At 34.6% G+C, this 27,945-nt stretch overlaps 3 protein-coding genes, 2 long non-coding RNA genes and 1 pseudogene across 9 annotated transcripts; 1 reads left to right on the top strand and 5 right to left on the bottom strand.

Moving 5' to 3' along the window:
• The first annotated feature begins 5,099 nt into the window (after positions 1-5,099).
• Positions 5,100-10,216, top strand: LOC112744498 (hydroxyethylthiazole kinase). Of its 3 annotated transcripts, none has more exons than XM_025794156.3 (5): positions 5,100-5,510; positions 5,646-5,764; positions 6,359-6,443; positions 6,579-7,118; positions 9,655-10,216. In XM_025794156.3, exons 4-5 carry the CDS (start codon positions 6,630-6,632, stop codon positions 10,060-10,062), a joined length of 897 nt encoding a protein of 298 aa, XP_025649941.1. In that variant the 5' UTR covers positions 5,100-5,510; positions 5,646-5,764; positions 6,359-6,443; positions 6,579-6,629; the 3' UTR covers positions 10,063-10,216. The 3 variants fall into 3 exon arrangements, with proteins under 3 accessions (XP_025649941.1, XP_025649948.1, XP_025649955.1); XM_025794163.3 differs by having other exon boundaries at positions 5,135-5,510; positions 6,363-6,443; XM_025794170.3 differs by lacking the exon at positions 5,646-5,764 and having other exon boundaries at positions 5,135-5,510.
• A 7,550-nt stretch (positions 10,217-17,766) lies between these two features.
• Positions 17,767-19,149, bottom strand: LOC112744479 (large ribosomal subunit protein P3z-like). Of its 3 annotated transcripts, XM_072217877.1 has the most exons (4): positions 19,013-19,149; positions 18,873-18,930; positions 18,373-18,763; positions 17,767-18,137 (listed from the first exon to the last, which is right to left on the bottom strand). In XM_072217877.1, exons 1-3 carry the CDS (start codon positions 19,093-19,095, stop codon positions 18,410-18,412), a joined length of 495 nt encoding a protein of 164 aa, XP_072073978.1. In that variant the 5' UTR covers positions 19,096-19,149; the 3' UTR covers positions 17,767-18,137; positions 18,373-18,409. The 3 variants fall into 3 exon arrangements, with proteins under 3 accessions (XP_072073978.1, XP_025649919.1, XP_025649911.2); XM_025794134.3 differs by lacking the exon at positions 19,013-19,149 and having other exon boundaries at positions 18,873-18,992; XM_025794126.2 differs by lacking the exon at positions 17,767-18,137 and having other exon boundaries at positions 18,284-18,763.
• Positions 19,020-19,996, bottom strand: LOC112744470 (dirigent protein 16). Its single transcript, XM_025794118.3, has one exon. It carries the CDS (start codon positions 19,907-19,909, stop codon positions 19,145-19,147), a length of 765 nt encoding a protein of 254 aa, XP_025649903.1. The 5' UTR covers positions 19,910-19,996; the 3' UTR covers positions 19,020-19,144.
• Positions 19,997-21,061: 1,065 nt separating this feature from the next.
• On the bottom strand, positions 21,062-21,550 carry LOC140173134 (uncharacterized). Its single transcript, XR_011872823.1, has 2 exons — positions 21,409-21,550; positions 21,062-21,310 (listed from the first exon to the last, which is right to left on the bottom strand). It is a non-coding gene; the product is annotated as an uncharacterized lncRNA (long non-coding RNA).
• Positions 21,551-21,553: 3 nt separating this feature from the next.
• On the bottom strand, positions 21,554-24,608 carry LOC112725533 (elongation factor G-1, mitochondrial-like; annotated as a pseudogene).
• Positions 24,609-25,065: 457 nt separating this feature from the next.
• On the bottom strand, positions 25,066-26,451 carry LOC112744488 (uncharacterized). Its single transcript, XR_003172805.3, has 4 exons — positions 26,093-26,451; positions 25,819-25,978; positions 25,620-25,725; positions 25,066-25,169 (listed from the first exon to the last, which is right to left on the bottom strand). It is a non-coding gene; the product is annotated as an uncharacterized lncRNA (long non-coding RNA).
• Between the last annotated feature and the right edge of the window lie 1,494 nt (positions 26,452-27,945).

Below are 27,945 nucleotides of genomic sequence, written 5' to 3'. Positions count from 1 at the left end.
GATCTGGCACCTCCAATGCCACGCTGGAGCCAGCAACGACTAGCTGATGTGGCAAATCTGAATTTTGTACCCAATCTGGTCCCTGGTCCCATTAAAACCCTAAAAGCTAAGATCATCCTCTTCATCGCCTGAGCTTCAAACTGCTGCTGCTGATTCCTTCTCAGATCATCCTCTTCATCGCCTCCAGCTCCAGGTAATAACACATACAGATCATATGCCTTCCATTTCGATCTGCCATAATATTTACCCCAGGTGTCTTCGGTTGCTACCGGAGACCATGCTGCCAGAATATTTACCCCAGATGCTGTGATGTCAGGCTGTAGTTGGATACACTCTTTAGCAAACTCAAAACAAAGATGGATGCAGATTAGAACACACATTTCAGCAAACTTGCCTTGATAATATCTGGTGTTACTACATTTGGTCCCATGGAGGAAAAAGCTGCCACTTCTGGTACAGGTTTGGTATCAAGAACAGTTCTTGTTGGATGGATTCTAGCAATGGGATTCCTGAGGCAACCATGAGAGTGGGGCTTAGATAAGAATTGAATGAATGGTGCAAGTTAAGGTAGTTTAAAACTGACCTCTCTGTGTTGATGTATGATTGAAGGTCCTCTAAGGCATCCTGACCAATAAGAGTGGCTGGGATCACAAACTCAAAGCTAACATCTCTGGTATTGTGATCAATAAGTATCATTCTAACTCCTCCACCTTCCTTTATTACCATAGCCTTCAGTCTTCGGTTCTCAGTGACTTTCTCAATTGTGCAGATCACAATTTTGTCCTTTATCAAGCTACGATCTAGAGTATTGTTCTTACAGAAGCTGGTAACAGAAGAAACCAAACCAAATTTTTTACATTTCTATATGCATATCATTACAAATGCAAAGTAATCTAATGAAGAAGATACCTTGCATTTGTTGCTGAAACTCCTGGTGCTGTGGCTGCACTTGCATATATCAAAGCATGCCAATTGTCCATTTTTATTGGATTCAAAGACAGACCCTGCAGCCACATAAATTACTGTTACATTAGGCATTAGCCTTAGAAACATTTTGTGCCTTTGAGTTCACCTTCAAAACTTTTGAATTTCCAAGGTGGATATCTGATCTGAATTTTCTATCGAGGATGCTAGCAGCAACAGTGAGAATCCAAGGAGCAACATTGCAGGCAGTAGCTGGGAAGATGGAGTTTCCAGCGGAAGCAGAAACAAGAATGCCATTTTGGAATGCATGGAATGCACCAACACTGACTGCATCCTCAAAGTAAATGGGCTGTGGAGGAGAAAGGCCAAAGGAGAGTGTTGTGTAGGTAGAGTTTAATCCAAGAAAATTCCAAGAATGTGTTGTGTGAAGCCTATTCAGTTTGCTCTCAAAAACTGATACCACTGATTCATGTTCTGTAACACAATTAAAAACATACATCAAAGGTTAAAGTATTCCACAATCTGGAAGGCATATGATCTGTATGTGTTATTACCTGGAGCTGGAGGCAATGAAGAGGATGATCTGAGAAGGAATCAGCAGCAGCAATTTGAAGCTCAGGCGATGAAGAGGATGATCTTAGCTTTTAGGGTTTTAATGGGACCAGGGACCAGATTGGGTACAAAATTCAGATTTGCCACATCAGCTAGCCGTTGCTGGCTCCAGCGTGGCATTGGAGGTGCCAGATCATCCCTCCGTTTGCTGACTTGGCTCCGGAAAGGGTTGAAGGGCAACTATGGGTCCCGGAGCTGAATAACAATAACAATAACAATTTTAATTTTTATTATGAAAATTCAACATCTTAATTTCTCTTTTAAAATAAGATAATAAATATAAAGATTAAAATAAAAAATTATTTTATTATCTTATTAATACAAAATACAAATAAAATAAAAATTATGAGGGATTTTCAGTTCACACGTCACAATGTCACATCTCAATTTCTCTTTTGTTTTCGATAATTTCAATCTAAATTTCAATTCACCAAAAACGTCATCCACAAAAACAGTAAGAGGAAGATAAATAGCAATAGCATCAGGAATTCACTTGTGTGTGTTGATCCTCCTCAAGAATCATTCCTGCTGCCGACAAAATCTTCGATAACGGAAGGATTCGAAAAAATGAATTTAATTTTGTATGATAGCCAAAGACACTTGTGTGTGTTGATCCTCCTCAAGAATCATTCCTGCTGCCGATAAGATCTTCAATAACGGAAGGATTCGAAAAAATGAATTTAATTTTGTATGATAGCCAAAGACGGATATACCGAGGACGAGTGAGGCTTCGGCCACCAATTTTTTTAAAAAAAAATTAATAGTAATAAGTTATTAAGTATGATTTAATAAAGAATAATAGAGAAATTAAATATGATGTAAATTATAGGATTTAAGTAAATTGGTCAAAATGACAGAGTCTGATTTTATATGTGATAAAAAATACTTTTAAAACTTAAAGATAAATTCTATTGCACTGCTATCAGACCGGCTATGATTTATGGTACAGAGTATTAGGCGGCCAAAGAGGAATATGAACATAAGTTAAGTGTGACAGAGATAAAGATGTTGAGATGGATGAGTGATCATACGCGATTGGATAGAATAAGAAACGAAAATATAAAAAAGAGAGTTAGAGTAATACCTATTGTGAAAATGATGATAAAATCGCGTTTTAGGTGATTTAGATATGTGTGAAGAAAACTGAGAGAGCACCCAGTCAAGAGAGTAGGTGGATGAGATGGAAGATGGACAAGGAGTGCAAGACAGAGAAAACAAAAAAGACCATCCATAAAATGGTCAAATGTGATCTACATGTAAACAGTCTCAGTAGACATGATATATGATAGAGTTCAATGACATCATTTAATTCATGTAGTCGACATCACCTAATGAGACAAGACTTTTGTTGTTGTAGCATTTATATTAAATCAAATATAATTTTACATTTAATCAATATTAAAATATTATTATAATTTATTATTAATTAATTATTTATATTTAAAAATAGTTTTTAGTGAGTAAAAATATACACCAAAATATATTATTAGATCTCTAAACTAAAAATATAACTAAAAAAGAAAAAAATAATAAGTTTTCTAAATACAATATAGTTTTGGAAGCTTATCACCTATTCCATTTTTTGTTCCAATTTATTTAATCATTCAGATTTAATATAAAATATATTAATGGTTAAGATTGAAGTATAGAAAACATGTTGTGGGTGTGTAATTTGAGGGATTTATAGATGGTGTTCAACTGATAGTTTTCTTATCCAATTCTCCTATGATAAAATTGACATTAGTGAAAAGATTTTTAAGACTTCTTTCTAAATCCAACCATAGCTAAATAAATTATGCGAACCAAAACTACGTAATACGTAATTTTTTTTAAATGAGTCTTGAAACTTTTACAATATTAGTAATAACATATATTGTTTGAATCAAATAAAATATTAATATAAAAGACTGTAAAATTGCGTAAAATTAAAATATACTAATTTAAACATATATATTTTACTTCATTTAATTTTTAAATAATCTCTAAAAATAACGTAACATATAACAATTAGAACAAGACTCTGATAATACTAAAATTTGAACTTAAGATTTCATATATTTTATCTAAATTTTTTATTATAAAAATATTATTAGTATTTTATTTAAATTCAAATAAAAAATATTTACATATTTGCTTACGTTAATTTGTGTATAATAATGTAACAAATAATTTTTATATTTAAATATAAAAAAATAACTTTAAATCATGGATAAAATTTAGAATTTATCTGATACGTAAAAAATTTTACATATGAATTTAATCACAAATATCATATCATAAAAAATAATTACTATTTTTATTGATCACGTGAATGGTTATCCAAAAAAAAAGATGTAGTTACACGAATGTATAAAACATTTTACACTATTTCGAGCATAACAAATTAAACTTTATATTTTATTGGTTTAATTATTTTGTCGATCCTTATAGTTTGAATTTTCAATTAAGTTCATATACTATTTTTTCTTTTCGATTGAGTCATTATACCATATCAGATTTTATAATTAAGTCCCTGCTATGACAAAAATACTAGAATTAACATAATATTCCGTTAAATAGAATAAATATGTCTAATCTTTGACTTAATATTTTGTATAATTTAACAGAATATTTCATTAATTTTAACATTTTTGTCACGGTAAGAACTTAGTTACAAAATTAGTATTTTTGCCTATAATGTTATTTTTGTCCATATTGATTTATATGTATTTTTTAGTATTTTTATGTAATAAATAATATAATTATTTAGTATACTCAATTATAAGCAGATAAATTTATTTTTATTTGTTGGTGTGAATGTTTTTTTAAGATGATATTCTATGGTGTAATTTTGAATTTTAATTATAATTTTTTTAGTTTATGTTTGGAAATAATTAAAGAAGAGAGTTAAGAAAAAATGATTGAGAATAAAAATACAAAAAATATAATATAGAAGTATAAATAAACTTTATTAATTATAATATATTAGAATGAAGGCCAAATAAGTATTTGTTGTTGTGTTAAAGCTAAACATACTTAGAGATATTTTAAATAATTTATTTGATCTAAAAGATATAAAATAGAGTAATATTGATAAAAGATTGAATATGTTTAAGTGAATCTAACGTTATATATTCTGAATATTTATAATTAAAAGTTGTTATTATAGCCATTTTAATTAAATATTAATTATATTTAACTATCATATTTTAATTCAATTGAGATGATAAATATAAAATTTAATTGATTAGTGGTATATTATAACGGATTTAAATTTTAAAATTATTGATGATAAATGATACTCATAAATAGATACAAATGTTTTAAATATTAGAATTTATATTTTTTAAATCATTACTAGGTTGAAATTTATTTATTTATTGTCTTAAAAAATTATAAAGTTATTATTTATAAAAAATTATTGATAACTTTTACAAACAATTAAGCCAGTTATTGAAAGCCAGCAATCCAAAGGGCAGCGAACCTCTTATAGCTGCTCATTTATGTCATTTAATGTCTAATTTAGAGGATTTTAGAGTCTTTTAAAAAGTTACTAAATGACAAAATTAACATGGGAACCTTTTGCTTATTGGAACAGCCATCTTCCATAAAAGTACTTGGAACACCTGATAATTTTCCTATAGTTTTATTTCTCTGGTCCTATCTCTGCCTACGGAGTTGTGACTTGTGACTCTTGCTCTCTCATCACCCAGTCTCTCTGCCTTGTCTCTGCCGCTGTCAGCCAGCACTCTCGCTTAGAAATCCGACGTTTCAACCTCGGTTCTCACCGTTCGGCATCGTCTCTCACCACTCTCCTCTCGGCCTTCCTTGCAGACGTGTCGCCTCTGCCTCTACGCTTCTGCCGCTCGCAGTGCGCCCGTGGCTCTGTCTCTTCGCCTCTGCTTCTCGCCGACTCACGGTGCCTTCCTCCGAGGCCCTCACTGGTCTCACTGCGGCGACCTTCCGTTGCTGTCGCTAACTCCCCGTTCCTTCTGGTAGGCCGTTGCCTGTCTTTACCTGCTGTGCCTTTTTTTTTTTATTTTCCCCTTAATAGTACTTGATTCTGTGATGTTAGGGTTTATGTTTTGTATTTTTTGACACTGATTTCAATGTAATTTGGCTGATTGTAGGTTTAGTTTGACTGTTATAACACTGATTTGGCTGGGACTTGACTAGTATCCCTTTTAACAGAAGTTCTGTTGTAAAGTTATTTTGGTTGGAGCTTCTGTTCTGAGATATAGTCCAAATTGTGAGTTCCTTTATACACCGACGATTTTTCCTTCTTTTTCTCAATAGATAATACTCTTAGAATTAACAATGGTTTGCATTACGATAATTCTCAGATGAGATATCGAACCAGTAACCACAGTCCAGTATATATTACTTGATGTTCTTTAAACAAATCTTCCATTAATTATATGTGATTATACATATAAATCAAGATACTAATTGTTACTTTCAACAATCTTATCTCAACTGTAATCTCAGAAAAGCAGGTGTCCATCACAGTTTCAGCCACCCCCGTTTCAATGTGGACACAAAAAGTAAATTGAGATGTCAACGTATTATAGACAAATCAGTTACCAAATAGTTCTTTATGCACTATCATCTGTTAGCAGAGTTAGACAATCAATGAAGTTAAAATGCTCAAGTTTGAATTTAATGACTTCATGATTTTTTGTGGTTAAAATGAAGGGTTTTTGTAGAAGGTTTCAATGCTCTTGTTTAAACATCAAGATAGGCAAAGTTACCTGACCAATGCTTAATATCGCCCAGATCTGAGTAGTTAATTGTAATATTTTGTTAAAATTATTAATCAATTTGTTTAAATGGGTTTGGACAGGTAGAAAATTAGACGGTAATGCATGCCTGAGAACTGTGCCTTTGTTTCAGACAACAGCTGCAGTCTAAAATGTTTTGTAGCACAGGTAACATAAACAGGGTATTTAAAATAGGGTGCTGTCATAAGAGTAACTGTGTCATAGACTCGTAGGTCAAATGGTTCTCCCCTTAATTGTTCCTTATTAATAACCTCCTATCCTTCTATATCCATTTGTTGACAGGCTAACTCAGGCCTTATATTTTAAGAGATTGCTAACACCCCATCCTTATTCATGGAACAACAAACCCAACCCATCCCCGCCACCAACATCAACCCGAAAGCCACCAACAACCACAATCAACCATCATCATGGGCCAAAAAGGCATGGCGCCTACTCTCTGATGTTCGAGCTCAGTCCCCACTGATCCAGTGCATCACCAACTTTGTCTCTATGGATCTCATGGCCAACACCCTCTTGTCTGCTGGTGCGTCCCCTGCCATGCTTCACTCTCTCGAGGAGCTCAATGACTTCACACCTTGCTGCCGGGCACTCTGCATCAATGTTGGCACGCTGACGCCTTCCTGGCTTCCCTCCATGAAGGCTGCTGCACAACTCTGCTCCCAACTGGACACACCGTGGGTGCTCGACCCTGTTGCCGTCTCTGCCTCTGGTTTTCGTTTGAAGGCTTGCATGGAGCTTGTGGAGTTGAAACCTGCTGTCATAAGAGGGAATGGTTCTGAGATCATTGCTCTCTCCATGGCTTTCACTCAACCATCCAAGGTAAGAAAAATTGGTCTATTCTTTTTCGTTCCTAGTAGAAGTGAAAACTGAAAAGGTTGCTTGGTTTTTAAGCATAATTGTCTCTCTTAACTATTTCCTTTTTTAATAACATATTTAATTTAGTTCAATTCAATGATGTTATGTGTAGACCACAATATCAGTCAATATCATCTACTTGCTATGATGCTATTAGAATACAAACTGACCCCATAGTCCCATTAATACAGAGTGAAAAAGGGAGTATCCTATGTATTTGAGTAGAGGTGGTAGTGTTCATGGAGTATGTGATAATTTCCTCAAAAGAATATCCTGATGTTAATTGTATCACTGAGGATATAAGGCAGTGAAAGTAAAGTAACCTTTGTGAGAATACACTGAATTATGGGGAACCTTTTTTAATAAAGTAGAAAATAGTGCCTCTGTTTTCAGGGTATAAGAAAGGGTAGAGAAAATGATTCCACATGGTTTTATGTTTTAAATTGCTATCTGCAACCACAGTTTAAAATATAGCCAGCTGTGAATGTTCAGATGCGAGGTATAACAGTTGTCTAATTTGAAAATGCCTGTGAGGTGCACCAAAACTCTTTTAAGTAACTAAGCAAAAAGTCCCTGTAACTTTGAGATAAAAGGGTGCCTCATCACAACGGGGTTTTGATAGTGTTGATAATTAAGTATATAGTTGTCCTTTGGTAACAATATTGTAAATCATGTGTCAATTCTATTTGTCTAATTTGATTGTTACAATGTCAGTCTTTCACTAAATCTAATTTCATATTTGTACTGCTAAAGAAAAAGGGGAAAAAATAAAGACAGTTAAATGTAAATGACTAAATATTCAGGGATTTTAACTTCTAAAATAATTCGGGATTCATTTTGTTAGGATTATAGACAAATTCACTAAAGGACTGTGATAGGAAGCATGAAGAACGACTAGAAGGAAATGGTATTTGTATGTATTTATCACTACCTCTCACATTGATATTAAAGAATCAGTGAAGAGGAATTTGGAACAAAACTTATGAAAAAAAGGCAACAAAGAAATGGAAATACAGGGCACTATGGAGCAGCTCTACTCTCCCAATTTCTAACCAATATTCAGCCTACCTCGCTACTCTCTCACATCCCTACAAATAACCCCGTTCTCCTCTATGATGACTGCCATGCTGGCAGCTATGGGGTTTGCAGAGTGTCTGTGCATTCTGTTATGGGAAATAATGGTATGTAGATCTGAGCTGCTACAAGATGTTCCCCCCTTTATTTTTCTGGAAATAACTCATTAAAAACCTGTGAAGGGAGTGAGAGAAAGGTGACAACAGAGTCCTAAAAACCAAAACATAAACTAGATACAAAGTAAGGGAAACTAGCAAAATTTTAATCTAATAATATACTAAACAAAAGAACTACTAATTCCCTAGCTTCTCAATGCTTTTGGAGCACTGCACCCGTTATTTAATCCATTTGTAGCACCAGCTCATGCGGCAGCACCTAAACCAAGGTGCTGCCAACATCTGGAACAAGGCACAGTTTTAGCTTCAGCAAATCCTAACCTGAGTCATCTTAAAATAATAACAGTTCCAGCAATTAGCCATATTCTCTATACAAAGTTACTAACATCTAAGATGCAAATCTCCTCCATTCCCTTTGACATAGTAATCAAGAATAATGAAAATCTACACAATTCTCGTTTTGGTTGCTAATTTTCACATAGGCATCAACTCAAGATCTTTCTTGTGTTCTAATTTTCTTCATAGTGTCATCCCTATTCCCGAGCTGATTTATTTTCTCATTCCCAGTGGTGATGATACATACCTTTGCTCTCTATTCTGCGTTTTCCTAGTGCGGTTTCTATCACACTCCCAAAGACATAAACATGGACCATAGTGTTTTAAATTCTTCTGTTCCTTTAATTCTAGAAAATTGTTAATTGATGTTTGCAATTTAGCTATATTTTAAAGCATGCTGACGCATTCTGTACTAAATTTGATGATTTGGAGAATCAAGTTTAATGGCTGCTGCAAATGCAAGTACGCTGCCATAGTTGCAACATTCTTAGCTCTTGACTCTATTATATGATATGTCACATTGTTCATGCAACCGGTGGTGTGGAAAGGGTGTTGAAAAATATAATATGTGTAGCCTTTCTAGTGGTAAAAGTTGGCTTCCATGACAATTAAAATGTTCTTATATCACTGAATTATTTGGGTTTCAATCACAATCAAGATTAGGTATCTTAGTGCTCAGTCCTTCTCTTTTATCTGGGATTTGTACAGGCTATGTAACATAGACAGAGTTAATCGACATTGATACCATATTCTGAATTTTCTTCATTTACCAAAATGTTGATGATGCCTAGTTGTTGTACATGATTAGCCTTATAACTTCAGATTTTCTTTATTTTTTCACCTTTTATTTATTTATTTGTTTATTTGCGGAAAAGGAAAGAAAATCTAGATGTGTCAAAAACTTAAAGTAAAAGGTCTTTATTTGTTCTCTACCCTTTTATCTGAGAAATTCTATCATTTCTCTTTGTAAATAGGTCTCCATTGTCAAGGGTACAGACAGCATCCATGAGTCAGTGGATGCAGTGGAAGCTGCAAAGTTATTAGCTAAAAGCAGTGGTGCCATAGTTGCAGTATCAGGAGCCACCGACATTGTCACAGATGGAAATCAAGTCGTTGGAGCTCACAATGGGGTGGCATTGATGCAAAAGATAACAGCAACCGGGTGTTCAGTTACGGCACTTATTGCTGCCTTTGTTGCTGTTGACAAAATCCATGCTTTGGATGCAGCAGTATCAGCATTAGCGGTATTTGGTGTCACCGGTGAGCTAGGAATGAAGAATGCTAAAGGTCCTGCGTCTCTGCGAATGCATTTGATAGATGCCCTCCATGGGCTTGATGAAGCTGCTTTGGAATCTCATGTTAATATCACAAGTTTGTCTTAAAATGCGAAGATCTTTGTTTCAAATGGGTAATTATAATTTTATTTATACTCACATGTAGATGTCTACCGTTGGGATTACAAAGGATGCGACATTTTTTTCCTTTTTTATAATTTAGTTTAATCAGCCATTCCAATAAATAGTTCTATTATTTCAATGATTTAAATCTTCGTAAGATTTTTATTGATGTATAGGAATTAGTTTGGTAGAAGTTCTAACAGATAGCTTGTGAATTGTTTATGTAACATCCTATTACATAGAGTTTTATGCTTAAGTTGTAAATCAATAGTGACGAGACATTACTACATTTAGACTTAGAAATACATATATAGTTATAGAAGGATAATATTAAAATTAGGAGCTTGTAAAGAAAAGTTAAACATCGAATCGTTACACACATACGGATGTGTTAAAGCGATAAGTGTTGTATACATAAAAGGAATTATACAAAGATTCAATAAGTAGATACATAATAAAATATATACATAATAATCATTAGTCTTGACCCGTGAAAAAAATGTTGGTTAGAATTTTTCATTATTAGATAAAATACAAAATATAAACATATCTCTCCATAAAAGTCTCTAAGAGGAAATTAAAGTCATATATAATATGATTTCAAAAGAGAGAATTTTAAAGTCAAAATAAAATCCCCAAAAACAATGTCTTCATTTAACTACCTAAATTTCGCACTCTCTCATCGAGATGCAGACGTCCTATATCTGAAAAATAGAATAACTACAACAGATGAGAACTTGAAGATTCCTAGTAAGATAACAGTTCTGAATAAAAATTACATAAGGAAACATGAACCCTCTAGGCAATCTTGATCTCCAACTTTGCAGGAATCCAAGTCTAAGGTCTGAACTAATCCGTACATGGTTAAATTGCTAAGATAAAAGTACTTTAACTACCACTAGTCTCATCTATTCACAACAATCATCTTCAGCGTTCTCAGTCTCTATACTTTTAATGGAATGCAAACACAAACAAACAATCATATCAAACAAATAAGAACCCTTAGAACAAGTAATACAATTAGCAATTAAACAAGATTATCAAATAGGCAAACTAAAATAATTATGCACACCCAAACAATTATAAACAAATGCACATGATGCATGCATGTCCTACTGGCCGTGAGCTCATGTGTCGGTTAAACTGTCAGACCCGACACATCTGGTAACTAACTGGACATTATCTCTCTATCGTGCATCTCCAGGAGAAACATAACACACACATATATGTATATATAACAAGGAGGGGATCCACAACCTTCCAAAAGAAAATTCTCAACCTTCCACCATCTCATTGGAGGAAGCACTATTTGGGATATAGTGCTTACTATACTTAACAATCAGTGAGAGACTGTGGTACAACAATAAAAAATTATTAACTTAACTCGTTCACACCACAATCAGAAACTGAGTCGAAGAAAATCCTTAACCTTCTATTCAATCCCCCAATGTATTAAGAGATGGAATCTTCAACCCCACTTGTCCACCATAACACAAGAGAGGGAATCCTCAAATTTAACTTGTCTATCCGTGAGCGGAACGAACCACCATTCCCACAACATCGATAACACAAGCGGGATAAAACCACGTCCTTGCCACGCAAGCGGGACAAAACCCACGTTATTGCCAATTAATAATCACATGTTCAACCAATTTCGGAAGATATAACTCATTATAACCCCATTCATCTATTAAAGAAATCAACCTCATCAATTCGTGAGCGAGACTATGCCACCAACCTCACCGTGAATGGGACGAACCATCATCCCTCATCAATTTAAAACATTTTATTTTACAAATTTATAGGGGAGTATACCAATTTAAATTCATTAATTCCATCCCCAATAAAGTCAAGGTAAAAAATATGGTTTTCATTGTTCATACAGAGGTTACAAGTTCACTGGAAAGACTTAATAGTTCAAAAACAGCACTTTTGAAAAATCAGCATAATCGTGCGTACACATGGAACCTATCTCGGTCCCTTGACGGTGCGTGAATGGTGTGTACGTAGGCATTGTACATACGCACAAAAGTGCAATGATGCATACACAGCATAGATGCCTACGCAAGGAACCTGGTTTGACTACTAACTCTACAAAATCTACATAATTGAGTTTTATCTATCAATTTTCAACCACTCATAACTGTTTGGGTATTGTTTTGGTCCCTCACGTTGAGGGTCGGAATCGAACCCATCCCTGGTGTATATTTTGATTTAAAATCATCCTTAACATATTTTTTTGTATTAAAATCGTCCTTTTTTTTTAAAATTAATTTTATTCCTAAAATATCCATACTTTAATAAAAAATTATAAAAAAAAGAACACGTTTTGGGGGGTTGGGGGGAGAAAACGCGTTTTTCGGGGGTGGGGGCGAAAGGAAATGCGAAGGGGGGAGGGGAGGGAGAGGGGAAGGGGAAAGGGGGGAGAGGGGACGCCGCCGGCAGGGATGGGTGGCCAAGCGCCGGTGGTTTTGCATCTGCTTTTTCTGCTTCTTCTTCTGCTGCATCTGCTTCTGTCGGCGGGAAGGGGGAGGGGGGACGGCGGGGGGACGGTGCCGGCGGCGAAGAGAGGGAGGAGGAGAAGTGGAAGAAGCCAGAGAAGAAGAGGAAGAAAATGACGTAGGGTGGGGAGAAGGGGAAAGGACGCGGGGTGGGGGGAAGGGGAGAGGGGGAGGAGGAGGGGGAAGGGGAAAGGGGGAGGGGGACGGCGAGCCACTGCCGCCTCACGCCTTGCCGCCTCACTTCTGATGTCTCACGCCTCGCCGCCTCGCTTCTGCCACCTCACGCCTCGCCGCCTCCGCCTCTGCCTCATGCCTGCTTCTGCTTTCTTACTTTCTGTTTCTGTTTGGTGTTGTTTCTGTTTTTATTTGGTGTTGTTTCCTGCTTTTTTGGTGGTGGTGGTAGTTGGTGGTGGTTGTGGTTGTGGTTGTGATTGTGGTTGTAGTTGGTGTTGCTGGTGGTTGTGGTGCTGGTGCTGGTGGTGGTTGTGGTGGTGGTGCTAGTGTTGCTGGTGGTGGTGATGGAGGAGGTAATTGTGTTGGTAGTGGTGAGGGTATTTTGGTCCAAAAAAATAAAAAGGACGATTTTAAATTCAAATACGACTTTAAGGATGATTTTAAATCAAAATATACACCAGGGACGGGTTCGATTCCGACCCTCGACGTGAGGGACCAAAACAATACTTATCCCTAACTATTTCTACAAAAATATTTTTTCTTCCGTTATTCGACGGTCTTAAAGTAAACATTCCTAGTTTTAATTCAAGATAAATTTTATTCATTTTCAAGTTCCAAGTACCAAGTTATGGCCCTCAAAAATTGACCAAAATTACCAATTTATACAAATTTTATGTAGCATTCAAAATTCACACTACTCAAAACCTTTTCTTTTTGAAAACATGTCCAATAGCCTCATCCATGTCCAAACCTAAGGAATCCATCTTTCACTCTTCATCAACTCATCCAACATTGAATTTTCACCTAAATTATCATTTAACCTTTCATTAACTAAACTTACACAATTTTTTCAAAATTAATAATTAATCATCCCAAATCCAATTTTACATACTATCTAGAAGGATTTCAACCTCAACAGATACACCACAACATATCAATACATATCAAGAGATATAACTTAATCAATCACAGCCTCTGACCCAAAATTCATTCAACATTCTAACAATAATTCAATTTCACACATTCATGCTAAAAAACCATTAACATCAACAACATCAATTCAACAATATCTTAAGGTCAACTAACATAGATTTTCACATAGCATTATATAGTGATTATTCGAAACCAAAACCTGTACCTTAGTGATGGCAGTTCCAACCTCTTAAACTTTTCTCTCCGATCAATCCAAGCTTTAATCAACACCAACCAAGCCAAGCACTCAAGCAACTCTATTCAATCTAATAATATCCAAATTTCACATGGTTCATACTAAGATTTTCACATAAAAGAAAAAATAGAAGAAAAGATTCTCTTACCATACTCTACATGATCGTGGGTTAAAACCCGCTAAAAATTGAGCTTGAACTTCTCTTGAAATATCAATCACTAATTTCAGTATACACACTACCCAAAATGAAAAATCAGTAAAGAATAGAGGAATGAGGTAGAATTCTTGCGATTACTCATCGCAAACGTGGTATAGAAACGTAGAAGAAATTGAGAGGAACGCATGGCCGCAAACGAATTGTCGATCGGGGCTTTAATTTGTGAGAAAAGTGAATTTAAAAAAGGTGAATAGTGAAGTTAGGATTTTTTCTTTTCTCTTCTCATAAGCTCGAGTTCTCTCTCTCTCTTTGAAACAAATGAATAAAATTAAAGAATAAGGTCACATGCCTAGGACCACTAAGTGAGGGTCTTCCATTGACCCTACTTAAGACCAAAATTTTAAAAATAAGTGTTTTGATTTATATTTTAAATATTTTTTGATTATTTTTATATTTTTATTTTTCTCATACACAGTATTGAACATACGTAAACATATATAGTTAATTATGATCCGGTATATATTTTTCCTAAATAATTATATTTTTGCATTTCAAATAATTTTCTGAACTCAATTTTTATTTGTAGATTTTCAATAATAAAATTTAAATTTTTTGTTTTGACTAGACGATTAACCCTCCTAACTAAATTTTAAGAATGAATACCTTATCCGCCCCCTGACAATTATCTCGAAAGGACAACGAGGCCCCCAAGAAAAAAAAACACCCAATCCGGTTCCTGATATTTTTTTTGGGACTGATTAGCTCCTGTGCCAAAAAAAATAACCTGGATTTTTTTTGGCACAGGGGCCTCCTTGTCCTTTCGAGATAATTGTCAAGAGTCAGGTTGGGTTTTTTTATTGTTAAGGGCCTCGTTGTCTTTCGAGGTAATTGTCGGGGCTATTTTGGATTTTATTCAAATTTTAATCAATTAATTAATTGGTTAAAATTTTCGGGTCAGTTTACTTGTACGTTCCCACTTTGTTTTCGTCTAATCTCTTATTCCGAGGCATTTGGCGATTCTTGCATTTGAAATCCCTCTTAAGATAGTTTCCATTTCGGGAATATCTTTGATGGGGAGAGTATCTTTTGGATCTTAATGGACCAAGTAAAAATATTCTTAATGTGTAGAAATATTCTTAATGTGTGGTTCAGATCAATTCTATATATAAGCTTTCTATAATGTTACATATGACCCAATACTTACTCTAATTACAAACCAGTATATTGTGGTTTGGTTGGACCGATGACATTATAACAGATTTTTTTTTAAATGTTGATATTTGGTTTAGTGGGTTGAATGAATATTGGACCATAAAAAATTTTAATATTCAAAAATAATTGTGTTTGGGCTTGTTACATATAAATTTATATTTACCCTTTATTTTTATTTTACAACAAAAGATATATTATTAATATTTTATATATTTAGTTAACAAAACATATATATTCATTAAACGATATGGGGCAGAGCATGAGATGGCTATTAAACTAAACATGAGCAAGGCTTATGATAGGGTCGAATGGCATTTTTTATGGTATATTATGGATAAGTTGGGCTTTGATGCTAAATGGATTAACTGGACTAAGGAATTGGTAACGATTGTTTCTTACTCTGTCGTTGTGGAAGGTCAATCTTTTGGCTATTTTAGGCCAAATAGGGGCATCCGACAGGGTGACCCCCTATCTCCATATCTCTTTCTATTTTGTGCAGAAGGGCTTTCCTTCTTGCTACACAAGGCAGAGAAAAACAGATTAATTCAAGGAGTTCAAGTTAATCGGAGATGCCAAACAGTTAATCACCTTTTGTTTGCTAATGATTCAATCCTTTTTTGCAAGAGCGCACCTAATACAAGCCAAAGTATTCTAGAATTGTTAGAGATCTATGAGGGTTTCAGTGGGTAAAAAGTTAATCTGAATAAGTCAGCTATCTTTTTCAGTCACAACACACCTCAGAACACAAGACTAGCAATTGCTCAGACACTAAATATTGAACATATCGGAGCACAAGACAAATACCTGGGACTGCCCTCTATAGTTCAAAAATCCAAGAAAGCAACCTTTGGAGCTATCAAGGATAAAGTTCAGAAGAGGATTATGGGTTGGAAAAGAAGTCTATTGTCATCAGGTGGTAGGCACACGCTATTAAGAGCGGTGGGGGAGGCGATTCCTATTTATACACTCTCTTGTTTCAAGTTTCCGGACACGCTGTTGACTAAGATTCATAGCATGCTCTCGCAATTTTGGTGGAGTCAAAAAGGCGCAGAACGAAGAATGGTTTGGATTAAATGGGACACAATGACGAGACCGAAGAAAGATGGCGGGCTGGGGATCAAGGACCTAAGAGCGCAAAATTTGGCTTTATTGGGAAAACAATGTTGGCGTCTAATGAAATACCCTAATTCTACTCTATCAAGAATGCTCAAAGCTAAATATTTCATATATACAGATTTCCTACATGCAGAGATAGGAAGCGTACCGTTGTGGGGCTGGAGAAGTGTTCTTGAAGGGCGCAAGGTGATCGAGAAAGGCTTGTTATGGAAAATAGGCTCTGGCACTAATGTTCGCATCTTCCATGACCCCTGGCTCCCACCACCAGTGCCCTTTAATGTCCCTCAAAATGCACTCACAATCTCGCCAGATCTGCAAGTGTATTACGTTAGTGCATTACTAAATCCTGATAGAAGATGGAATAGAAATCTGATTGAGTCGATTTTTTCAGTTGATATATGCAATAAAAATTTTTCAATCAAACCAATAGAGGAGGAGGATGAAGTTAATTGGTGCTGGACAAAATCTAGTATATATGAAGTTGGGTCAGAATACAAAATTGCTTATGGATTCTTTCATTCTCCTACTTCATTGAGGCCCCAGAACATACACAATAGAGTCTGGAATAGCATTTGGGAGTTGAAATTACCACATAAAATTAAGATTTTTCTATGGAAAAGTCTTCATGAAAAGCTTCCAGTGTTGTAACAAGTCCACAGCCGGTTCGCATCCACTCCTGCCACTTGTCCAAGATGCATGTTGAAGGTTGAATCAATTTCTCATGCTTTATTTCAATGCCCCCTATCTTCAATAATATGGAGACTAAGCTTAATAATCCCTGACCTATGGATGAGAGAAGAAGAGACATTTTTCAATTGGTGGCAACGAGTCTTATCCTGGGCAGCAGCTCAATTAGACGGTAGACAAAAGACCCTCCTCATAGTGGCGCTGTGTTGGAGCACTTGGAAAGCGAGGAATCGGTGTGTTTTTGAGAAGGTAATAAGCCCGGTACCAGAGATAGTGAAAGAAGCCAGCAATTTAGTGTGTGAACTCGTGAGCCATACCTGATAGATGCTGCTAATTTTCTTTACTCTTACTTTACTCTTCTTTAAGCTCTTAGTCTTTCAGTCAATATTGGTGATAAATGAAAATACCCAATTCTTTTGTACTTCCTTATGGAAACACTTTTATTTTATATTAATAAAATAACATTTATCTTTAAAAAAAAATTAAACGATATGTGAGTAGTAAAAAACTATATATAAATTCGGTATCAAACAGAATAAACACACAATATAATTTTTTTAAAATATCTTATAATTATAAACAAAATAAAATATAACACAAATTATTGATAAAATAAAAAAGTATTTTCTTTGTTTTTACAAAACTAATAAAAAAATTAGTCGAACAAAAAATCAATAAGAATTGTGGAGCATTCAAATTATGAGTGAAAATTTTTCAAATCATCATCCAACATTATACCAATTATACTATTTAATATCTAACTCCTAACAAAAATAAATATAATAATAATAATAATAATAGTAATAATAATAATAATAATAATTATTATTATTATTAAAAATTATTTTTATATTATTATTATTATTGTGCAAGTTAGCATGTTTTTTTTTCTAATCATGGCCAAACAGGCCCGGGTCAAATATAACCCGCCCAATTTATAGCTGGAAAGAAACCCCAACGCAATCTTTTTCTTCGCAGTGCCGTGCCGTCTTCCTCATCAGCCACGCCGTCCCCTCCCTCGGTCTAGGATGGTAGTAAGCAGCATCTATAGAGATCAATTTATAATTGTAAGAACTAGAAATATCTGCTGCAATGGAAGATCATAATCTCCAGAAAGTTTGTGAATTGATATGTTTAGCTTTGACATATGGTAAATAACTGTTAGAAGATATTAGGATCACAGCAAAAATATTTGATCGAAGAGTATAAAATCTATTGCAAGACAATACACAAAAAATGGTACTACTATAACACAATTAATAGCATTGAAGATTAAAGACCTTTTTGTGAGCTAAATTCAGGTAAAACGAGAATTCTTTAATCAAAGAGTGACATTCCAAAATCTTCGTCTTCCTCTTTCTCGACCTTCTCTTCTTTCTTCTCGGCAGCAGGGGCGGCGGCGCTCTCTGCGGCAGCACCACCAGCAGGAGCAGCAGTAACAGCACCACCTCCAACGAAGACTGCACCACCCACAACCACCTGGAAGACAGCAGAGGAGGGAGAAACGAAAGAGAAAGAGGACTGAACGGCGCCGGAGGAATCAGCGGCGCGAGCGGCATTGACGAGCTTGCGTTGAAGGTCGTAGGTGGAGGAGGCGGAGTCCTCGATGTCGCCGGAGTGCTGCTTCACAGTCCACTGGGCGCCGGATTTGCGGAGAACGAATGTGAATACCTGTGTGTTTCTAACAATAACAAATTATATTTTCTCCAAATTTACCCCACATGTTACTTTTTATATTTGTGAACCGATCTCATATTTTTTTATTAATTTCTTTGATTACCTGGTCCATCAAGGTCCAGAAGATACTTTCCCCAGCGAAGAAAGCTCCTTCAATTTCACTGTAAATCAGCTATATTATACTACCAAATTTCCAAGTCACAGGTTGCCAAATTAAAAGAAGAAGAAAAGAAAACAAATCACCATATGGTTCTTGGGGTTACAATGAAGATTTCTGATACATTCTGCAACAAACTGACAAAATACAAGACCAATCTCACAGTCATCTACAATCAAACAGCACCCAGTTGTTCTTATATTCTTGACATCATAGTTTTAGTAGTTCAAATGGACAGTGATCCTTAGCAATGTCTCTGCTCCATCAGTGGAAACCTGTCCTGGGGGAATAAGAGCTCTGAGCTCTGCAAAACCGCTTGCGTTCTTGAACTTTCCTGTGCCCCCGATCACTGATAACTGCGACATGGTGCTCCCTATCTTGTAGAGGCCATAGAAGTTAAGGCTGTCTCCATACTCCCCTCCTTCGAACAAGGCGGTAAATGTCATCATCTGTCTACTCCCATCTGCCGAACTCGCCACGTACACTCCTTGAGCTTTCCCAACTATTTGTGACCCCAGCTCTGGTTGAGCCGTTAAAACATCATCAATTACAGTGATTGTGCCGAAACCAAGTCCCAAACCATCAGGTCCTAACTGCAACTGGGCATTATTCTGGTTGTTATTGTTGCCTGAGTCTCCTGCAAAGCTTGTACCAGCCAAGCCGGTTCCAAGTGGGATCCCGAATACTCCGTTGACAGTTGGAAGAGCACCATTGGCATTGGGGACAGCAGTCTGACCTTGCGGGATGTTGAATCCTATTGGCATCGCAAAAGGCACTTGCCCGCTGTAAATGTTGCCGAGCAAGCCCGTAACCGGCCTAGCTGTTGGGCTGCTTCCTCCTTGAATGTCGTGCATGTACAACTCAATGATTGGTTCTTTTCCCGTGGCTGCAATCGGGTCAATTGCGGATACACCAATCACTTCCCATTGAGCAACGGTAATTAACATTGCCATTGAAGCTGTAAATAATGATCTTATCAACATCTTGTTTCCAAGTATTTCAGATGTAGATTTTGCTACTTCTTCTATTTAGTAGAGTCCTTTTTTGTTGAGTGCAACTGAATACAAAACCTTGGTATTATATAGTTGAGAATGCATGGGTGAGTTTTGGAGTGGTTGTGAGAAAGGGGATTTCATGAAGTGGTTGAATTTAGTAAGAACGTTGATTAGTTGAAATGAGCCACATCCTTATCTAGTGGCATTTTTTAGGTGTTTATGAAAGAGAATATTTGTGATGAAATTAATCAGGTTCTTCGTGAGAATGCATAGGGAAAAAAAGTAATTTGGTTTAACCACTCAATCCCTTAATGTTTTTCTATCACTAGATGTTCTAGGATTCAGAAAATGGATTTAGATGGTGAGGTACAACTAAACCAAAGTCTAATAACACTATTATAGTTGAAAATCAAAAGAGAAAAGTACGATAATGGTATTTTCAATTAAGAGCAATATCACATTATTAATAAAATTTATTATTTTTTGTTAATACTTGACCAATAACCAAGAGATATTTTTGTACTAATTTAAAATCTTAAACCATAAATTTTAATAGTATAAAAATAAAATATATAAAATATTAACTAATATTAATAAAAAGTATTTAATTTCTGATATCTCACTTTCAATTATTGTAATTACAATATTAGTATAGTATTTTCATGTGAACGGTTAATGCTCTATCGCTACGCTTTTTTTGTTGGCACACTTTCATCTCTTGCCACGCTTTTTTTAAGTGTAGCCATAGGTCTTAATCTATAGGGTGCACATATCACCACGCTTTTAAAACGTTTCAGAATGTATGCTTTGAGTACTCTTTAAAAGCGTGCCAATAAGAAAAGATATGACTACACTTTTTAAGCGTGCCAATAGCTGAAACAATGGCCACACTTTTGAAGCGTGCCAGGCTTGTGGGATATGGCCACGTTTTAGTAGGAGTAAGTGAGTAACAAATCTACTATTCTCCTACATAATTTTATATGATCTGCCTAATTAAAGAGAAGAATAGAAGGAATATTGACAGTAGATTGAGAAGCAGTAAATTCCATTCATGTGAAAAATTTAGAAATGTAACAACACTCCAACTTTACATATGCCTAAAACCAAACCAATGAAATCAAAATTATTATCAGAAATGCAATATATATATATATATATATATATATATATATATATATATTTCTTAATAATAATAATCTTGAATCCCAGCCACCCCCACTTTAACACAGCATGCATTCTCCATTTTTAAAACACTGGTCCAGCTGCCAAAATCTCTTCAGTGAGTTTGTTGTCCTTGCCAATCTTGTGATTGGTGAATGTCTCAAGATTCCTCTGAAACAACCTAGCAAGCTTCAAGAGTGTCTCATTATAAGCCTTTTTGTCTGGCTACTGGAGAATACATAAATCAAACAAAATGTTAAATTTAAAGACATTGGCAAATGATAGAAAAAGAAAAGTGTTAATAGAGTTGAAGGAAAACTACTAACAGTGTTAATAGGATCAAGAGTTTGTATTGAATCAACAACCATAGCTCGAGGGGAAAGGAATAAGAATTGAAATTGACAAACTGCATTAGATATTCCCAGTTAAGCCATTAAGGTTAAACCCTAGAGCATGCTCTCAAGTTTACAGAACAAGCATCAAAAGCATTCTAGTTTTGTTAAGTATGCACAGATTTTAGATGCCCAAAAGACATAAGCATGCTAACCTTCCCATTTACACTAACAAAAATACTTGAACACCTTCCAATTAAAATATTAGCACGGATTTGTTAATCACTTACATGGGCAGTGATGATAGAGTCATCTCCTTCCTAATCATTGCCAACAATAACACCTTTTCTCCTGTTAACGAGGTAAAAAAATATCAGTAATTGTTAAAATTTATCGAAATATCCATTTGAAAGAGAAACAAGGATAGAATAAAATAAGAACCCCACTTGTTAATGTCACCAGCAACGACTCCTTGGAATTCTGTTGGTACTTTCAGCTCAACAAGCATAACAGGTTCTAATATAACTGGCCTGGAAGCTGTATAGCACTGATACAAATATCAAAGAATATGGTCATTACTATGAAAACAAAACCATGGACAATATTATCAGGATGATATGTGCAATGTTATAAAATATGGATGTCAGAATTGTAAAGAACCTGTCTGAAAGCATCGATAGAAGCCAACTTAAATGCAGGTTCACTAGAATCAACAGCATGAGCAGCACCATCTGTCAAGACAACTCTAAGATTTTCGACAGGATGTGCAATTAAAGCCCCCCTGTATGAAAGCAACATTACGTTACCATAAAATGAGTATTGTAATACTATCATGGCTGAATCGCATAATAAAATTGATATTTCGTAAATATGCCAATGAATGAACTTTGACTTCCTCAATATTACATTCTTAGTCCCCATAAATTACTTTTGAATGCTCACTTATTCCATCATTACATTTATCGGTGGTCTTTAGTACATTCATGGTCAATGATGAAAATTTCACTCACGAGTTGGCGGCTTCCTTAAAACCTTTTTCAATTGCAGGGATAAAACCTGATGGCATAGCTTGCCCAACAAGGAGGTTTTCAAATTCGAATTTAGTTGGTGATCCTGCCGGAAGTGGTTCAATATACCTGCAAACACAGTGAATTCACTAAGAATCAAGAAACAAAAGGTGATTAGGGATAAGTTGGATCATCACAAATTCACAATCAGCTGCTATCATAAAGTAAGATACTTCATATGGAAGCCATTAGCCCAGAACCACAGCAAAGAGAAGCAGTCTTTAACCAATTTGTTTTAAATCTCAGGATTATTACACTTTTATTGAGAAAAGAAAAAGGATATTTATACACAAGGAGAAGTCTGGAAGTAAATGAAAATCCCTATCTAAAATTTGATTGCCCTTGAATACCAGCAATTTTCTGTTCCTAAGAGACATGCATTTAGTTTGGATGACATTGTTTGAAAATCACGATGTATACTTTCTTCGTTTATTAATTCACAACACCTTTTATTTAACAAAACTTTCTTGACTAACTTTAAAATTTTTTAATAATGCATCAACTTAATTTTATTTCTAACTACACAGAAAATATAAAATGAGATACATTTGTTTAAAAACTAACATGGACAAAAATGCCTCTTTTGTCAGGCGCTTATATTAAAAGGAACTTCTCAAAAAGTAATTTATGAATAAACAATTTGCTGAAAGATTAATATAAGTTACTTTTTTTTTTTATCTTTTAGAAAGTACTTATTGAGCCTAATACAAAAAATATATAATTACACACTACAACGGCATATTTATGTTGTAATATTCAGTAAGTTAAAACTTGGGGAAAAATAATTAAAGAATCTCGTAATGATCAAACAGTTCTTCAAACAGTGCCTACTCCCTAATTTTGCCTTGCATGCAAGGTCTATGCATATTTAAACATGCTGTTGTTTGAGAGAAAGTTAATCAAGAGCGAGTCACAGTCATTATATTTCTTGCAAGGTTGGTTCACATGATTTCTATGCTCCAACCATAGGGTATTGAAAATTGTAATTGCAATTAAACATTTTTTGGAGTTATATCTTTGATGCTAACAGTTTGTCATTAAGTATCTCTCCTAAAGTTGTAATTATTGTAATTGGATAAAGGTAAACTATGTCATTGCAAGTACAACAAATTTGCCACTTTTATGATCTAGATAAATAGAATAGAACATTACCTGCCCACTCTCTGGGTCTAAACCAACACGGAATGTAGGATCCTCTTTCTGGAAGCGATTCAAAGCTTTTGAAAACTACGATATACCAAGAAAATCAAATACTTGATAAGCTGGGACAGGGTGGTCAGTGTGTTACATAAAGAAACTACATACTTGCCCTCCAAAATCTTTTGAAACTGGCTGTACAGCTAATGACATTACAGGTTCAGGAACATTCATGGAAGTCATTGTGTATTTAACTGATCCATCAGTAAACGTATCTCCTAATAACCAATGGATGGACAAAAGTTAGACAAGTAACATGTATTAAGGCCAATATAAAACTAACTTAGGCAACATATTACTACAAGATTAAGTTCAAAATAGAGTGTAATTCATTCTCTACATCAATAGGCAGAGACTGCTAACAACAAAAGACTCAATTATCAGAAATTCAGAATGTTTAACAGCTGTTGAGAAGGACTGACGTAATTAAGCCTTAAAAATTTGATCAAACTATACAATTAGAGCCTTACAAATTAATTTAACAGATTTAACTTAAGAGTTTCCTATAGGCATTGGTTAAGAGAGAAAATAGAAAAGTTTTGGTTTGCATTAAGTGCACAGAAAAATTAAAAAAATTAACATTTACTTGTTCTTATAGTATTCTTAGCTAGTGCCTTAACACTTGTTAACAAGACCCTTAATTAAATCTTTGAATAAATAAAGGTACAATATAGGATTCCAGACATCAATAGGTTAGGGCAAGGACAAAAGATGAACCTGATGCACAATCAACACCAAATACAGCAACTATTTGCCCTGCATGAGCCTCTCGAACGTGGCAGGGCTAGAAGCTGATGGTGCTGACCTTGTTGCACCACTCAACTTGATGGGGTTTCCAAGCATCTCTGAAACTGGTCAAAACAATAGCATCGTCACAGACACGCTGAAAAACACACATACACATTCAACAATTACAAGAAAGTGCTTCATTGCTTAGTTCAGATAGGGTTTTCAATGCACTAAAATAAAAAATAAAAATCCAAGCTTATTAAAATTGAAAAAACAGATTAGAAAAATAAGTAGGAGAGGTGATTACCGGAAGCCATGTTGTAGGGTCCGGATCCGAGTTAGGGTTTTGATGGTTGGAATCGGTGAGTCAGTGGAACTCAGATAAATTAAGAACTGCAAACAATTACATGCAAGGCAGTGAGGCCCTTATTACATTGTGTTTAATGAAGATGGATTAGTGAACCTAAATGGCAAGCAAAACAGAAGCAAATTAAGGCTGTTAATTTGTTCATTCTTTCACAAAGTAACAAGGTTTAATCATACACAAGCAAATTAATAATCTATTTGGACAGAACTGATCACAAAGATTAATAAGCTCCAGCTGAATTTAATCAAGCTTAGTCACACACTAGATTTTCACCTTATAAAGAAGGAAAACCAGCAGTAATCTTACCACCGAGAAAGATAAGAGAGGGAAAAACAAACCTTGCCCTTCAGTATCACGACATTGAAATTGCTGCCGCTCACAAGGAAGCGGTAAAGCTGATCATGTTACACCAAATCAAAACCGTCCAAATCCATAATTTGATAAAGAACAAATAAATCTCTAAAACAGATCAAAATTTGCACAATTAAAATCAGAACCAAATAAGGATAACAAATCAACAATAATCAGAACATGTTTCAATTAAAATCAGAATAAATAAAAAACAAACAAGGAGAACAAAGCAACAATAATCAGAACATATTTTAATTAAATTCAGAACATTCAGACCCAAACTTGGAGAACAAATCAACATTAGATGTAATTAAAATCAAAACATATCAGAACCAAACAAAGAGAACAAATCAACAATATTCAGAAGTTCAGAACAACAGATCAACCTTATAAATTATAATAACAAGTTCTGAACAAATCTAGCATTATAAATTATAATAACAAAACTTAGACCTTAATCCTAGTTTAGAAAAAAAAAAGTTTAGAAGCATTACCAGAACCAGTCCACCAACTCTTGCTCTGACAGAGATATCAACTCCCCCCTCACAATTTTATTGTTCCCTTCCACCACAGCAACTGTTGAGAATGCCCAACAACTCCCTTCACAACAAAACCCAAAACATCAAATCAAATTCTTTTAGGGGAATTAATATTATAGAGCATCAAAATTAAACCCTAATTTAATGTGCTAACCGCATTGGCCTTGATCCTTAAGGGGGGAGACAGCGCCCTTCTCCCTCCAATCAACAGAAGCAGAACTATCTTTGGGGAGAAAGCTACCAATCGTTTTCCCATACACTTCACAAGTAAAGAAGTGAATAAGCCTCTTGTTATTCTCAGAGCAGTACTTCACCTGAAACAGAAACAACACATCAAAAATCAAAATCACACATCCCATTTAGCTCCAACATGAATATTTGGCCTTTAATTATTTACAATTTGACCTAATCACACGAAGAACATGTACCACAGGGAGAGGCGAGCAGAACCGCGACAGAGAGAGGCGAGCAGCACGACGACCAGAACGGCGAGAAGGACCGCAAGAGGAATGGCGAGCTGGCTAACACAACGACGAACCAGTGAGATAGATGGCGGCGTGATGGAGGTTAGGGTTTTCTGGGTGCAATGAAGGGTTGGGTTCCAGAAGATGAAGATGAGGCTGGGTTGCAGTGATGAACATGACGATGGACGCCGAAGGAAGCTGCTGGGTTCGAGAGTGAAGATGAAGTGACGGCTCAATAGGGTTTGAAAGGGAATTTTAGGGTTAAAAAGATTTTAGGGTTTGAAAGGGAATTCACTAACTCTGTTCTAACTTTTATCAAAACCAAAGAAACCAAGAAATCCAAATGATAACATTTAAAGTTTTAATTCATACTTTGATATCAAATTTAGTTTAAATATAAATATTGAGTTACATTAAATACTTTTGATTCTAAATTATAATTTGTTATATTTTTTAAGAATATTAAATAATTAATTATTAATATAATGTACAAATGGTAAAATTAATCAAATTATCTTAAACTAGTTTTGTTAAGTATAATTTGGTAACATAAAAATTAGGTATACTCTAACAAAGTGATGTGATTTAAAAATAAAAAAATTATAAAAAAATACACATTTTGTAATAAAAAAAATACTGGAAAAAGAAGAAAAAAAATATTGAATGGTGAAAAAAATAAAATCACAAATCATCTTACTTAAAATTTAGGATTAAAAATAAGTTAAGTGTGAAAATTTGAAAACTTATCATTTAGAGTTAAAATTTGAAAACTTAGGAAAAAAAATGTTAAGTGTGAAAAAAAATAAGTGAGAAACTAAATTTTAGAGGAGGGAACTCTATTGACACGTTTTTTTTTCGATGTCAAAATAAATACACTATAGCCACGCTTATAATGTAGAGACCCTCAATTTTAAAAATATAAATATAAATAAATTACAATTTATTTCATAAATTAGAGTTTTTTATTTTTAAAAATTATTTTATTATCAGTAATTGAACTAATTTTATAACTATTTGAATTCAATCAAATTCATATTCTTATATATATTTTATGATGAAATATTTTACATAATTAAAACTATAATTTCAATAATTTATAAATAATAAAACTTATATGTATATTTTAATTTGAGTAATTGATATTTTAATTTAAAAATAGAGTTTAGATCATAATATTATTATCGAGTTTGATACCCAATGATATAAATAAATCGGTACTCTTTGATGAGCTTAGCTTTGCTAATATTTCACTAAATATCTCTCATCCTTAAATTACTAATATCATTTATATTAATAACTCATATACATTTAAATTTATATATATTATTGCTATAATTATATTATTATTATTGTTACTATTACATTTATTATTATTACATAATTATCATTACTATTGCTAGTAGTATTATTATTACTAATAATAAAACACGAAAATAAAAGGCGGCTTCGATTATGCGCATATATTATTATTATTATTATTATTATTATTATTATTATTATGCATGTACGCATATATATATTAAACAATAGATAGCCGTAGTTTCATTTTCGACATGGCCACTTCTCTGCGTTTCATGCCAGTTTCAGTCCTAGGTGGTGCCTCTCCTTCACGATGGCATTCCCTCCACCGTGGCTTCTGATCTTCAGGGGGTGCATGTGCTCCTCTGTCAAATTGCTGTCAGTCATCCATTTCATCTCCTCGCTCACGCAATTTACCTTCCCTTTCAGCGAGTCTTTCACACAACCTGCCTTCTCCATCGATTTCTTTGAACAAGTAATGATTACTTGAAATCCTACGAGTTTTGCTTTCTTCTCCT

The sequence above is a fragment of the Arachis hypogaea genome, chromosome 2 (genome assembly GCF_003086295.3).
Source record: "Arachis hypogaea cultivar Tifrunner chromosome 2, arahy.Tifrunner.gnm2.J5K5, whole genome shotgun sequence".
NCBI lineage: Eukaryota > Viridiplantae > Streptophyta > Magnoliopsida > Fabales > Fabaceae > Arachis > Arachis hypogaea.
This window is presented reverse-complemented; position numbering and strand designations above follow the sequence as displayed.

Bases quoted from the DNA above. Each gene is read 5' to 3' on its own strand.
- LOC112744498 (XM_025794156.3), top strand. From the start codon at position 6,630: ATGGAACAACAAACCCAACCCATCCCCGCCACCAACATCAACCCGAAA. The intron at 7,119-9,654 runs GTAAGAAAAATT...CTTTGTAAATAG, and splicing joins CTTTCACTCAACCATCCAAG to GTCTCCATTGTCAAGGGTAC.
- LOC112744479 (XM_072217877.1), bottom strand. From the start codon at position 19,095: ATGACTGTGAGATTGGTCTTGTATTTTGTCAGTTTGTTGCAGAATGTA. The intron at 18,931-19,012 runs GTGATTTGTTTT...GCTGATTTACAG, and splicing joins GTAACCCCAAGAACCATATG to TGAAATTGAAGGAGCTTTCT. The intron at 18,764-18,872 runs GTAATCAAAGAA...AGAAACACACAG, and splicing joins TCTGGACCTTGATGGACCAG to GTATTCACATTCGTTCTCCG.
- LOC112744470 (XM_025794118.3), bottom strand. From the start codon at position 19,909: ATGTTGATAAGATCATTATTTACAGCTTCAATGGCAATGTTAATTACC.